Source organism: Anguilla anguilla, chromosome 10, assembly GCF_013347855.1.
Source record: "Anguilla anguilla isolate fAngAng1 chromosome 10, fAngAng1.pri, whole genome shotgun sequence".
NCBI classification, from domain to species: Eukaryota; Metazoa; Chordata; class Actinopteri; order Anguilliformes; family Anguillidae; genus Anguilla; species Anguilla anguilla.
Genome location: NC_049210.1, coordinates 36,981,531 through 36,994,104, shown reverse-complemented (window position 1 = coordinate 36,994,104; position 12,574 = coordinate 36,981,531). Strand labels below are relative to the sequence as shown.

The 12,574-nt window shown below is 41.8% G+C and overlaps 1 protein-coding gene across 2 annotated transcripts in view; it reads left to right on the top strand.

Moving 5' to 3' along the window:
* The window catches only part of slc4a4a (solute carrier family 4 member 4a), a 71,195-nt gene that overhangs the window by 24,266 nt on the left and 34,355 nt on the right, over window positions 1–12,574 (top strand). The window contains exons 4-6 of one of the 2 annotated variants that reach the window (XM_035379384.1): window positions 4,860–4,995; window positions 7,432–7,592; window positions 9,296–9,448. In XM_035379384.1, the coding sequence (XP_035235275.1) occupies window positions 4,860–4,995; window positions 7,432–7,592; window positions 9,296–9,448 (450 nt within the window). Of the gene's footprint in view, window positions 1–4,859; window positions 4,996–7,431; window positions 7,593–9,295; window positions 9,476–12,574 lie in introns of both variants that reach the window. The other variant, XM_035379383.1, reaches the window with a different exon arrangement.

Below are 12,574 nucleotides of genomic sequence, written 5' to 3'. Positions count from 1 at the left end.
GTCCGTTGCTAAGGGGAAGCACAATACGGCATCATTGTCCCCTTTCACAGTGACTGGCAGTTGCTTAGCGCTGGACTGATGGTTTCCTCTGCAGTCTCAGTGTTGAATTGCCCCGGTCCTCGCCAGAGACCCTTCATTGAGAACCGGCTCTCTGGCTGCATAGTTTTTTGTTTTACATTCACCGCACGCGGTGCTTTTGCACTACTTCTCTGTTGTGGTTGCAAATACCCTGATCTGGCAGTACACAGCAAAAAAAGGTCTCTCTTAACTAGTGTTTTAGTCGTATACTGAGACTTCAAATCTTACTTTTTTCTCTCAAGTAGAAAATGTTAGCTTATTTTAAGTTACTGTTCACTTGACAAGTGAAATTGTCTTGACTGAGTGAAACTGTCCCTCCTCATTGGTGATATTTTTGTCTTATTTAGGGAAAAAAGTAATACAATTAAGATTTTAAGTCTAAATATAAGACTAGTACATGCACTTATTTTTTATTTTTTGCAGCGTAACTAGACTACACATTTGAGAGCTTAACAGTGATAGCTCAAGTCTTTAGCAAGAAATGCACAGTACATGCATTTCATTACATTCATTCGACAGGCACTCACACCTGGAGTAACTTGCAAAACAAAGTGCATTCAAACAAAGTTCACTCAAAATAGCTTGGGATTCAGTCGCAGAATAAATGAGTCCTTCGGCGGTAATGAGGTTATCAGCAGGAGACGTGAAGAAAATATGGCGGGATTCCAGGAGGCACTATAACAGGGAGAAAAGTAGGGATTGGTGGTATCCCATGCAAACTTCACCGCAGATCTGTGGAGGAAGGAACACTGCCAGAGGAGCAATAGCCTTGGTCCATGTGGACAGGTGTGGGGATTTACTGCAGAGAAATGAATTTCATTTCATGTATTTATTTAACTCTTATCTATCCAGGAAGTCCACTGAACCTGAAAATCTCGAAGGAGACCTGGCCAAGATAGTACATCATTCGGTTCAAATCAACACATCATTAAACAGAGCAAAATTGCACTTTTCAGTTACAGTCTTTTATCATGGCTTTGAAATGGCTGAACCTCCACATAATAAACTGTTTTGCAGTGAGGCAAATAGGAAGATTAGGGTTGTATAGGTTGAGGACTTTAAATGAGTGTACATTCAGATCATGTAACAAGGAAAGTCACAGTTCACTAAGGGGTGACTGATACTAATTTATTTAATATAAGTAGTTGTGTTGTCACATCTAATAGCCCAAAGCTGCCCTACCTTTACAGTATTGTGTGTAATATGATTGTGATACTATAGGTGTGTTTGCTCACTGGTGGGGGATTGAAACAAAATATCTTTTTTGGGATTTTCTTTCTTCTCTTCTTTATTTAAAGTGGGCATATACTGTACTGTGCTTCATATGGAGCAAAGGGTGAATTGCTAGGAAACTAATTATATAGATAAGCAAATACAATATTTCATTTTTTACATTCAGATGAACACCCACACTTAAACTGGTGGCAAACTAGTTGTGTTATGTATAGTAACACTACACTTTAATAAGAGGATGTGCTCTTCTTATTCAGCCTTCGAATCTTGGCTGGGTCTTGAAGATTGAGCAAAGCATTAATTTACTTAAGCCTGTCATCCACCATATTATCAAAAAGATACTCTGTGGATATTTTGGTAATGCATTGTAAGTGGTGCTAGTCAAAAAAATATTTGTACTGCAAAGCTGGCTTGCCACAAAACCACCAGCTCAATGCAGGACCATGCGTAGTCACGCAAGGAAAGAATGGGGAAGGCTAAATGTCCGTCATTGAGACACAAACAATGTATTACTGACGCTCATTTGGAGAAAACCACACAGATCATGTAGCCAGTGTAATTGTATATAGCTTAGTGCTGCTGGTGCTCTTTGCTGTGAGAGTTTTTTTTCTCAATCTGTTCAATGAGTTCTAATGTTTGTAGGGTGTCAGAACTTCTGTGCAGGTTGCCTAAGATCTGGTAAAGACTCCTGACCATGCCAGCGTCTATGTGAATGATGTTGTAACAGGCTTTAGCGATACCCAGGAAGCTAACCAGTCTTACCCGCTTTTCAATTTCAGCCACAATTTACTGTAAGAACTGATGCAGGTTTTAGTATCTATGGGGCTGCCTTAATAGGATGAGTCACCCAACAAAACCTGTAGGTTTGCTGTAGTTTTGCAAGTCAAATTATTTTGTACATCAATAAATACTAAAACTAAACCACACTTGATGAATAAAGTGATTTGGGGATGGATTGGGACCCCTTGCATACAGTAAGGCCCAACTGTTGGGTACAGTTTAGTTTTGTTTCCTCTGGCTCTGGCTTGAGGTATGTTGCAGAAGTTGTCAGGATCTAAAGATCATTGCACACCAGTTATAAGTAACAGAATAACCCCTGAATTCACTCAGAGCGATGTTAAAAAGTCCTGAAAGCGGGAGATTTTGGGAGGGCGTACATCTCGTCGAAAGTCGGACGGTGCTAAAGCCGCCCGGAGTGGCAGCTCTAGTAAGCCCCTTTCGGGCAGCGAACATTCTTTCTCCGCTCCTTTCCCATGTGCCCACTCGGCTCAGACAAAGTGCCCTTTGTACGGACGCGGCCCTTGGCTGCCGCGCACGAAGCTTTGGAGCTCGTTTGAACGATGGGATTTTCATTTCCATCCCTCCCTTTTCGTGCCTGGTCTCCCTTTCACTCGACCATATTGAGCGCCCATCTCCCTAGCAACTGAAAAAAAAAGCCCAACTGCAGTGGCTTGAATATGCCTGTTTATTTCACAATGTAGTGCAGTTTACACTGTTGCTATTAACTCTGAAATTATATTCTTTATTGCAGTGCATTATTATCAGTGCAAATCTTAGCACCATTGCCCAGGGGAACTAGGTCTTTTCAGACCTCAATCCAGATATCTCCTGAGACCTCAAATAACTTTTTCCCCCACCAGCATTTTTTGTCTTCTGTTGTTTTGCCCTCCAAAGTGTACTTAATCCTGTTGGTCTGTGAAATGACAGTCTGTGAAGCCTGCCACTTATATTTGTGTCTGGCAGCGAAAACCTCACTATTGTTATTGATAACAAGCAGTGTGAAGCCAGAATGTCTATGCACTAGCAATTATGCAAAATACCATAGAGTTGATGTGTCTCCCAGGTTAAGCTGTCAAGACACCAGGTATAACAGAATCCAGTAGTTCTGCAAACAGTTTGGCACGTTCAGCAATCACCAAAATTATCTACTATCTACTTTTTTGTCTACCTGTAAATTGTGTGTGTTGTGGGCATTGCTCTACACAACCAGCTGGTCAATGTTACCATGATATCATCACCAAGGAAGGGCGGGTTTTAGTTTGCAGGATCCCACCCTGTTCTGTGTGTAAAAGTACCTCAAGCCGATTGGTCCCCTGCAGGAGGTGCATTCTGGTCTGTATCCTCCCAAATTGAAGAAAGATGTTATTGTGAAGGACAAGCCTACAAATTTTATTAGGCATTCAATATTAGGGAGAAAAATTAATAATTAGTATTAAAATGAATATTTGAACATTTAAAAAAATTTTTTTTGAGTAATTCCATGTATACTTCCAATATTACAATATTATACCGTATTTCCAGCTGGTGCTTTCTGGTGATGACAGTGCACAGTGAACCTTGGATGGGAGTGAACCTTGGGGATGATGGAATTCGATTGGGTGGAAAGGGACTTTTTGTCTAGGATATTTACTCTAGCATATTTAATTGAAACCCGTACATGACTGAAACCAGTGAGATGGCTAGCTGTCAATCACAGTGGTGTGCTTGTATCTCCATTTATGACATTGTTTGCTGTTTTTTCCATAATTCTGGTAGAGGTGCTAAAATTCAGCCTGCTTTACATATTTTTAACGAATGATTAGTTCACTGAGCTTGATTTCATGAGCATCCGGGCCACCGCTTGAAACAGAACTGAGTGGATATAATGGCTCTTTTTTGAAGGGAGTAGAGTACTTGTACCATTATGCATAAACTGTAGCTTATTATCACATGCCCTGTTTCTGGATGCCGTGAATAGACTTGTGAATGAGTCCGCACTTCTAATACAGTGCCCACAGCCCTGTCGCAGTGTCCATCGCTCGAGATGCACTTCGCAGGCTCTGCAGTGGGAAAGTTGTATTTATATATCATCAGTACTGAGCGCTGCGGGTCTTTTTTCAAGAGCACTGATGCTTGACTAAATATTCAAATTAGAAGACAAGAGAGAAGGAAAGCAAAGCCCCTCTTGTGAAGAATGAACAGTTTGTGAAGCACTTCCTAATTGTTAATGAGGGGGCCGGGGGCTGGTTGCCAAGCGTCCCCGTGGACCAATGGCGAGGGGGAACTGTTTGGCCTGGAGGGAGGGCACTGGCAGGGGGAAAGACTGGGTCCCCCTTTACCTGGGTCTCATTGCTTGCAGTGGGGGACGGAGTGCGGCCGTTGGTCTCGTCGAACCGGGGATGAATGTCTAGTTCCGCTTTGGCTGCAGAGGGGCCAGTATAGCTCTCCTCCTACCCACCCGCCCCCACCCGTACCCCCCTCAGCTCTGCTGTCCATTGGAAGGTTGTAGGTTTGGGGAATTCTTTTTCTTTTTTGGGGTGGGGGGTGGGCTGGTTTGATGTCTTCCACCAAGGAGGAGAATGACTCCAAGGCGCAGGAGAAGGCTCAGGAGAAGGCGGAGGCGGCGGTAAAAATTCCTCCTCCTCCGGCCGCGAAGCAGCCCCCGCCCGCCGCCAAGGCCCCCCCGGCCCCCGCGACCATGAACGGGTACGGGGACGAGGGCAAGCCTCGCAGCCGGACGGCCGTCATCTGCTACCAGGCAGTGAGCCGGAGTATTTTCCCTTTCCTAGTCTCCCCGGCGGCCGAGCGCATCCGCTTCATGCTGGGGGAGGACGACGACGGCCCCCCGCCCCCCCAGCTCTTCACCGAGCTGGACGAGCTGCTGTCCGTGGATGGCCAGGAGATGGAGTGGAAGGAAACGGCAAGGTGAGCGCTGAAACAAACCACCCACACATGCACACACACAAACTTCTTCATGTGGTAAATATACCACCCACTCACGCACACACACACACAGACATACACACGCACAGACAAACTCCTCCATATGATAAATATACCACACACACACACACACACCCACAGAGCCATGCACACACACATGCACATGCAGATGCACACACAAGCACACACAAACACACACACACACACACACACACACACACACACACACAGGCAGGCAAGTGCACACACTCACACACATGCATCATGCATATGGAAAATATACCTTACACTCACAAACTTACGCATGCGCACATGCACACACCCACACACCCACACACCCACACACACACGCACACAGTAAGATGCCCTTAGTTTGAAGACACTGAGAGAAGTTTTGACAGCAGCCTAAGAGAGCAGCAGGCATAGCCTAGACAACGCTAGTCTGGACTTGATGGGATTCGGAAGCAGGCTGGTTGCCATGTGGTGATAAAATCACATGCTAAAAATGATTAGACTCCTCAAACAAACACAGACTCCACTCAGACTTGTTTAAAAAGCTGTTCCTTTAATCTGATGGAATAATTTCACATTTATTTGGATAACAATGTTTACCCATTGCTTGTTTATTATTTAGCATTTTCTACATTGTTGAAATGGCCTGAACATCAACTATCTTAATCTACATATATGGCCTTCAGGATATAGCAACAGATTTTAGATAGACTGTGTAGAACATGTTAAAAAATAACAGTGATGTTTCACAATTTGGATTGTATGTATGTAATTCCCAAAAATATAAAGTTCCAAATGTTTATTATTTGGGTACTGGATAAAAGTATTATGTTATTATCTTCCCGGAGCCCTCTTAAAAGACCTCAAGAAGTCGTGAACAGATCTTTTCATTAACTGCACTTTTGGCTTCTTGCCATGTGCTTGCTTGTGTCAGAATGCCAAAATAGACGCTTCAATGGGACAGTGTCCTCAAATGCTATTTTTAAACTTGGCCACCATCCTTACCACATTGTTAAATTAATTATGAATTATAATTTTCTTTTTAGCACTTTTATTTTAGGTAGTAACTGAAAACAGTTAATACTGTTTCCCCTGATAAACTTCTCATTGCTTGTTCGGCTTGAATGGAACCAGTTAATGAACATCCTCCTCTGACTTGAATAACAGGTGGTTGTAGAGAGCAATTGGCTTCAAATAGCGGAGAAAGTTTGTTCTGTCTCTTATTTTAGGTCCTTTGTGTTTTGATCTGTCCTAATTTGAACTTTTAAATTTAAAGTACACTCATTCATACTATCATGATCACTACCAATTACTATCATTATTGTAATTATATTGGAAAACATTACAGCTTTGTTTCTGTTGGTGTTCTGAAACTGTAGAATGATTGGTTATGAGTAACCTTCCAACAGTGCAAAAAAGGCTACAAGTGCATATATTGGGTTTTGCGATAACTTATTTAACAGTCAAGTGCAGCAATGTTCAAAGGCAGTGCTCTGAGTTTCACTTCAGTGAGAAAGTTCAGAGATTCAGAAGTTGTACTTTATGAGAAGCTACATCAGTGGAATGAAGAAAGAGCATTCTGAAGCCTGGAGCATCCTGAAGTCATGGTTGAGACCTACTGGTACAACTGGTACAGAGAAGAGTACACTCTGTACAGCCCTCATTTGAATCAGCACCATTTTGGATGTGATGCAGCTTCACCCCCTCCTCACCCCCCCCCCCCCCCCCCCAACCCCCAAGCACAGAGCTGTGAAACAAGACCAAAGTTTGTTCTTCGTGGAGGAAGTTTTTTGTCATTTGGTGATATAATAATAGCATTGATGCACAGGCCTACAGTGATTGAGATGCAACAAAAAGTAAAAGGGTCATAGGAAGTTATTTAAAAGGGAGAAATGTATTGCAAAATTATCAGTGGTTTGAAGTGACGTCATGGATACTCTCTGGAAACTTATTTCAAGGTGTACCGTGTATGCATATGTTCAGTTTAAGAAGATGTTAGGAAACATCTAAGGAAGACGTGTGAGAATGTGTGTGTGTGTGTGTGCGCGCGTGTGTCTGTGTGACTGTCTGTCAGCAATGTCTGTGTGTATCTGTCGTATATGCAACTATGGAATGTTATATTTAGCCCACATTGTTCTTCTAGAGATAAATGACTTGCTTGGTAACATACACAAATAAAGGTGTCAGATATGTGGGTCCACTCCGAATGTACATTATTCTCCTTCTTCTTCTGGTAGAGTAGATTGGAGGTAGTCCACCTGTTACTGAGGGTGTGGAAACTAAAACCGCAGCAGCATGGCAGTGAGGATAGCAGTGAGCCTATAGCCCAATAGCTGTGGTATGGGGAACAGTAAGTGCTTCACGTATTTACCTTCAGTCTCATGAGGCCTTTTTCTCGTCCTGCAGGTGGATCAAGTTTGAGGAGAAGGTGGAGAAGGGTGGAGAGCGGTGGAGCAAGCCCCACGTGGCCACGTTGTCCTTACACAGCCTGTTCGAGCTGCGGACGTGCATAGAGAAAGGGACCATCATGCTGGACCTGGAGGCATCGACGCTCCCCCAGGTTGTGGGTAGGTACCGGCAGGTGAAGGATTCAGCTCCTGAAGTCGCTGCCTCTCTTCACGTCCCTGCTGGGAAACTACAGCGGGGGGTTGGGATGGGGTGGCTGCGTTCTGATTGGCTGAGCTGGAAAAAACCCAGTGCTCAGGACCGGAATAATGTCTGTCCTTGCAGAATTGCGCCGCGGGCCAGGCTTGTCATGTGACACACTGGCCTTTGCGGCTCTCAGGGGCCGGGGTATTTACTTAGTGTCAGACCGCTCCTTGTGTCATGTCGTATTTATAGAGGCATTCAGTGCGTCTATATTCATCCCCCTCACTGTTGAGGTTGTGTGGATATCCAGATGGTTGAATCCGTTGAGCTCAGGGAAAAATGTTCTCTTATGCAATAGCTGGGACTACAACACAACAAGTTCAGGTGTTTAATTATAAAATCACCTTTTTTTTGTAATCCGTAGAACAATTGTAATGGGCCTAGATGAAATTTTTGAAGACATACCTGCAATTTATTGGCAGTCTGTATATACAGAACATCTGCTAAGTTTAATTATAAAGAGAACAGAGAATGCACCCTCTAGCAATATGCCTGTGACCAGGGATTAGCGTGACAGTTAAAGACTAAATTTATCTCTGCTGCCAGTTAAGACAAGCAAGCATTCTCTATCAATTCCTTCTGCGGTGGTAATTAATATCAACAGCAATGCATATGGTCCTACTGGAGTCAAACTGAACCATTATGGCGTGGAAATATTAATCTGGACTAATTTTTGGAATTAAGTGGACACTGGTGAACCTTTCATTGAGGAAACTGAATTGAAAGATTCACATAAAGGCCATTTATGTTTGTACCATTCAGACGAGCCTAAGGGGCCATAACCTTACATTGAGGTTCCAGACCCTCTTTCACAAATAGATCTTTGTTCAAAATGTACGGGGCGGACCGTCTGGATACCTGCATCAGAGTCTTGGTGTAACCATAGACTGCAATTAAGACTTCTTATTGCCATTGATAACGACTTAAAATCTATTTTTAATATCATATAAAGGTGTGGGAGCAGCACTGTTTCAATTCGGCTATTTAAAAACATGATGTAAAAATAAATGAAAAATGAATGTGTGGAAGAAAATTATGCACCAGTAGTAGTCATGCTCGGTGTGCTTTAGTTAAATTTGCCATTGAGACTATAAATGAAATACATTGTATGGCAAACATTTTATTTTAATTCATTGTCTTTGGCTTGTGTGACTTAAAGGTAATGATACATTCAGTATCAATTTCTTTGGTCTAACATTGAATATCATATATTTACTGACAGTAAAGTCAGTAAATATATGATTTTCAATGTTAGACAAAGAAAATGTATGGACAGACATAAGACAATTACATAACCCAATGCCCAAAGACACACAAATATATAATACTATATACAATACCGTAGTGGCATTGGTTTGAATAACTTGTCGCTTTGTTATTGACATAGTACTTCTATTTGGTGTATAATATGTTTTATTGAAGCTTTAAACAATGACACCGCAAAGCTAACTGCAGTTAGAACTCTATAAGCTCTTGCAGTGTTAGCTTATGGCCAGCGATAACTGTGAAAAACCACCGCCTCTACTGTATGCCTCACTCTCCTTTATTCTCTCTCTTCCTCTCTCTCTCTCTCTCTCTCTCTCTCCCTCCCTCCCTCCCTCTCTCCTCCCACTCTGTGCAGAGATGATCACTGACAGTCAGATTGACAACGGTTTGCTGAAAGCCGACCTGAAGGACAAGGTGATGTACACCTTGCTGCGCAAGCACAGGCACCAGACCAAGAAGTCGAACCTGCGGTCACTGGCCGACATCGGCAAGACGGTCTCCAGTGCAAGTAGGCTGTTTTCCAACCAGGATAATGGTAATGCAGGTGCCAGTTTGGTGCAGTCTTCTTATTTCTCATTCATAGTCATTTTTTCTTTCATATTTTTTTTTTCCTATTCTCATCAGTTTTTGACATTTCCATTCCCTTTGTCTTGGAAAATAACCAGATATGCCTCAGCGTTTTTATATGGAGGCCACGGTCACCTCAGTTTTTGATTTTTCTTCATCATCTTCCAAGATAAGCTCCCAGAAAAGCATTTTTAAGCAAACTCCGCCCCCACAAACAGAAACAGAACACTTAAAATAAACTATAGATTAGATTTCGCCATAGTTTCTCCATCCAATCCATGGCAATCTTTTGAATGGTGCTTCCAGCTAAAATGGTGCATATTATTCCTAAATTCAGTGATGAACCTCATCTAATCTGATGCTATCCCCCGGGGGAACAATTTATTGGTCATCCAGAGAGGATGTGTTGTAGAGGATGTGTTGTATGCCCCACTCTGACTCTCCTGCTTGACAAGATGCTTAGGGTTTGCCTAAGCCAAATGGATACAGGCAATGTAAAGTTAATGAAACAATAATCAAGTGTCTCTATTGTTAGCAACATTTTTAGAACAGTACTTACTAAAGATAGCAACCACTTAAATTCTGGATGTTGCTTCACTTGAAGTGTGTAAACTGGTTTAACGGTTGCCTGAGCCTTGCTCTGGTGGTAATTCTCTTCAGTCTTTGTTGTGGTGCGATTCATATGCACTGAAGTTTTCACTCGACATCCTAGAGGCTTTTTTTTTGTTGACCATTCTCAAAATAATTTATCTAATTTTGACTCAGATAAAAAGATTACGTGAACTGGAACCCCAGTAGTAGTAGTAGTAAAACAAACACAAACCTCGTGTTATGCCACCCTACACTTAAAGTGCCTTTTTGTTTTTGTTTTGTGTCAGGCATGTTGAGTCACACCAGTAGTATTAGGTTTCTTCCTGCTTACCTTTGAAAGGTCCTCTTTTTTATCTCACCATTGCATGATTCTGAGATTGAATGCAATGGAGGCAAAAAAATCCACAAACATAATTTGAATCATAATTCCAGACATATCAATAAATTGTCTTTCGGTTCTGAGAAATCACTGAAAGTTGAAATACACGAATGCCTTAAATCATCTGTAAAATCACACAATTTACAATGGCAGTATATATCTTATTCTTAAAATATATTGAAAAATATAATTTTCCTTTATTGTCAATATAATTTTTTTTTACAACCAATATAATATTACTAATAGCAGTCCTTTGCTTTTGGCATATTGAGTTATTTACCAGCAGTTTTTTTTTGTTGCTGTTGATTTTTGATGGAAAAAGATCAACTCATATAGAAAATCAGTGTTGGTATAACCATAATCTCTAAGCAACATTGCACATGCATTTATACTGTATGTTATCGTGTCTGATGAGAGCGAACTGGAAAAGTAAACTGGAAGCATATCTATTGTCTGTCATAGCAACTTATCAGATATAATGATTACATGCTAATTGTTAGCTTCTGTAGAATACATTTTTAACTGTTTTAGGTACCTAGTTGCTAAAACTAGCTGTGCAGATTACTTTGCAGAAGGATAACATGCTTTCTTTATGAGTTGATCTTTCTCCTTTATTTATTATGTGATAACTGGACATGTTTCATGTTCATTCACTTTATTTTGATCTCATCACTGAAGTGGATTTGTGTTTGCTAAACAGTGTGCAGTGTGCAGCTTTATGGCGTTGATAAGGAAATACAGCTCCTATGTGCCATGCAATCAGAAATAAATAATCTGGTCTGTTCATTAATAGTCCAAAGTGCTTTGTATACCCAATAAACTATGGGTATATCTGATGTATTGCCATTGTAACATTGTAATATGGTTGACAGTTAGCCAAGTGTCCATATCAGAGAATGTCTACTACTTGATAAAGAAGTTTCACAAGTATTGGACTATTATGTGCAAATAAATGCAATCATGCAGTCTTTTGCAATTGCTGTGCATAAAAAACTCAAAAGTCAAGGACAGATTTTGATCGAATCCAGGAAAATGGACAAAACCCTTCACGCAAATGGCTAAAAAGTAAACAATGCCATTTGAGCCAATTGAAAGTGGTTGAAAAGAACAATGCAAAACCAATACATCCATCCATTTCAGTAAGCCTGTCTCTCTTAAACAGTGGGGTGAAATGAGGTACTTCCTTTTTGCGCCGTACAGCTTGCACTGTACTTCCTGTGTGAACTGATTGCCTTTTGGCGGCATCAATCAGAGCACTAACAGTGTATGCCTGACCACCACTGTGCTTCTGCTTTGGGGCTCTCTCTCTCTCTCAACACTCTCTCTCCTTCCTTCCTTCCTTCCATCCTTCCTTGCTTCCTCCCTTCCTTCCTTGCCTCCTTCTCTTCCTGCGGCCTGGCTCTGCAACCCGTTTCTGCCACTAAAGCACGTAGTCCGCTTGAAAACTCTGTGCCTTGCCTAACGGTGCGTGCTTCAGAAGAGGAGCTCCACGTCCCGAGGAGCCCCAGCATGGGATGGCTTAGTAAGTCCTCAAGAGGCGTGGCCCCCGTCTGTGCCACCTGTCTCGGACCTGCCCCACCCCCATTTGTTTTTCTCCCTCCTGAAAACATCCCTCCTCCAGCACTGAGGAGTACCATTTTGGAATAGGGTCTGTGGATTAACAACAACAGCAGCACCTGTAGTTTAACGGTCATCAAAGTAGCAGTCATTTAAAAAATTCTTATTGGGTTTTTTCTCTCTGTGATCCAGAAATTTCTACATTTGAATTGGCTGCATAAAGACAGGGTCGTTTTGGGAGTTGAACCTTGGATGCTTTTCCCCTAAGTTAGCGCCCTACTGCTTAGCTACATTTGTCAGCTATGTGCAAATGCCTGGAGGTTGAGGTACACCTGCATCTTAGAACATAGACAGACATGGCAGACCAGCCAGGACATTTCAAATATAAATCTTTTGACTCATTTTTTTTATCAGATGTTATATAACATGCTTGTTAATTCATTTGTGCGCACAGGCACACGCGCACACGCAAATTATATATATATTTTTTTCCATGAATGGCTGTTTCTAAAGAACTTTAAAAGAGAAAACGTTTTTCTC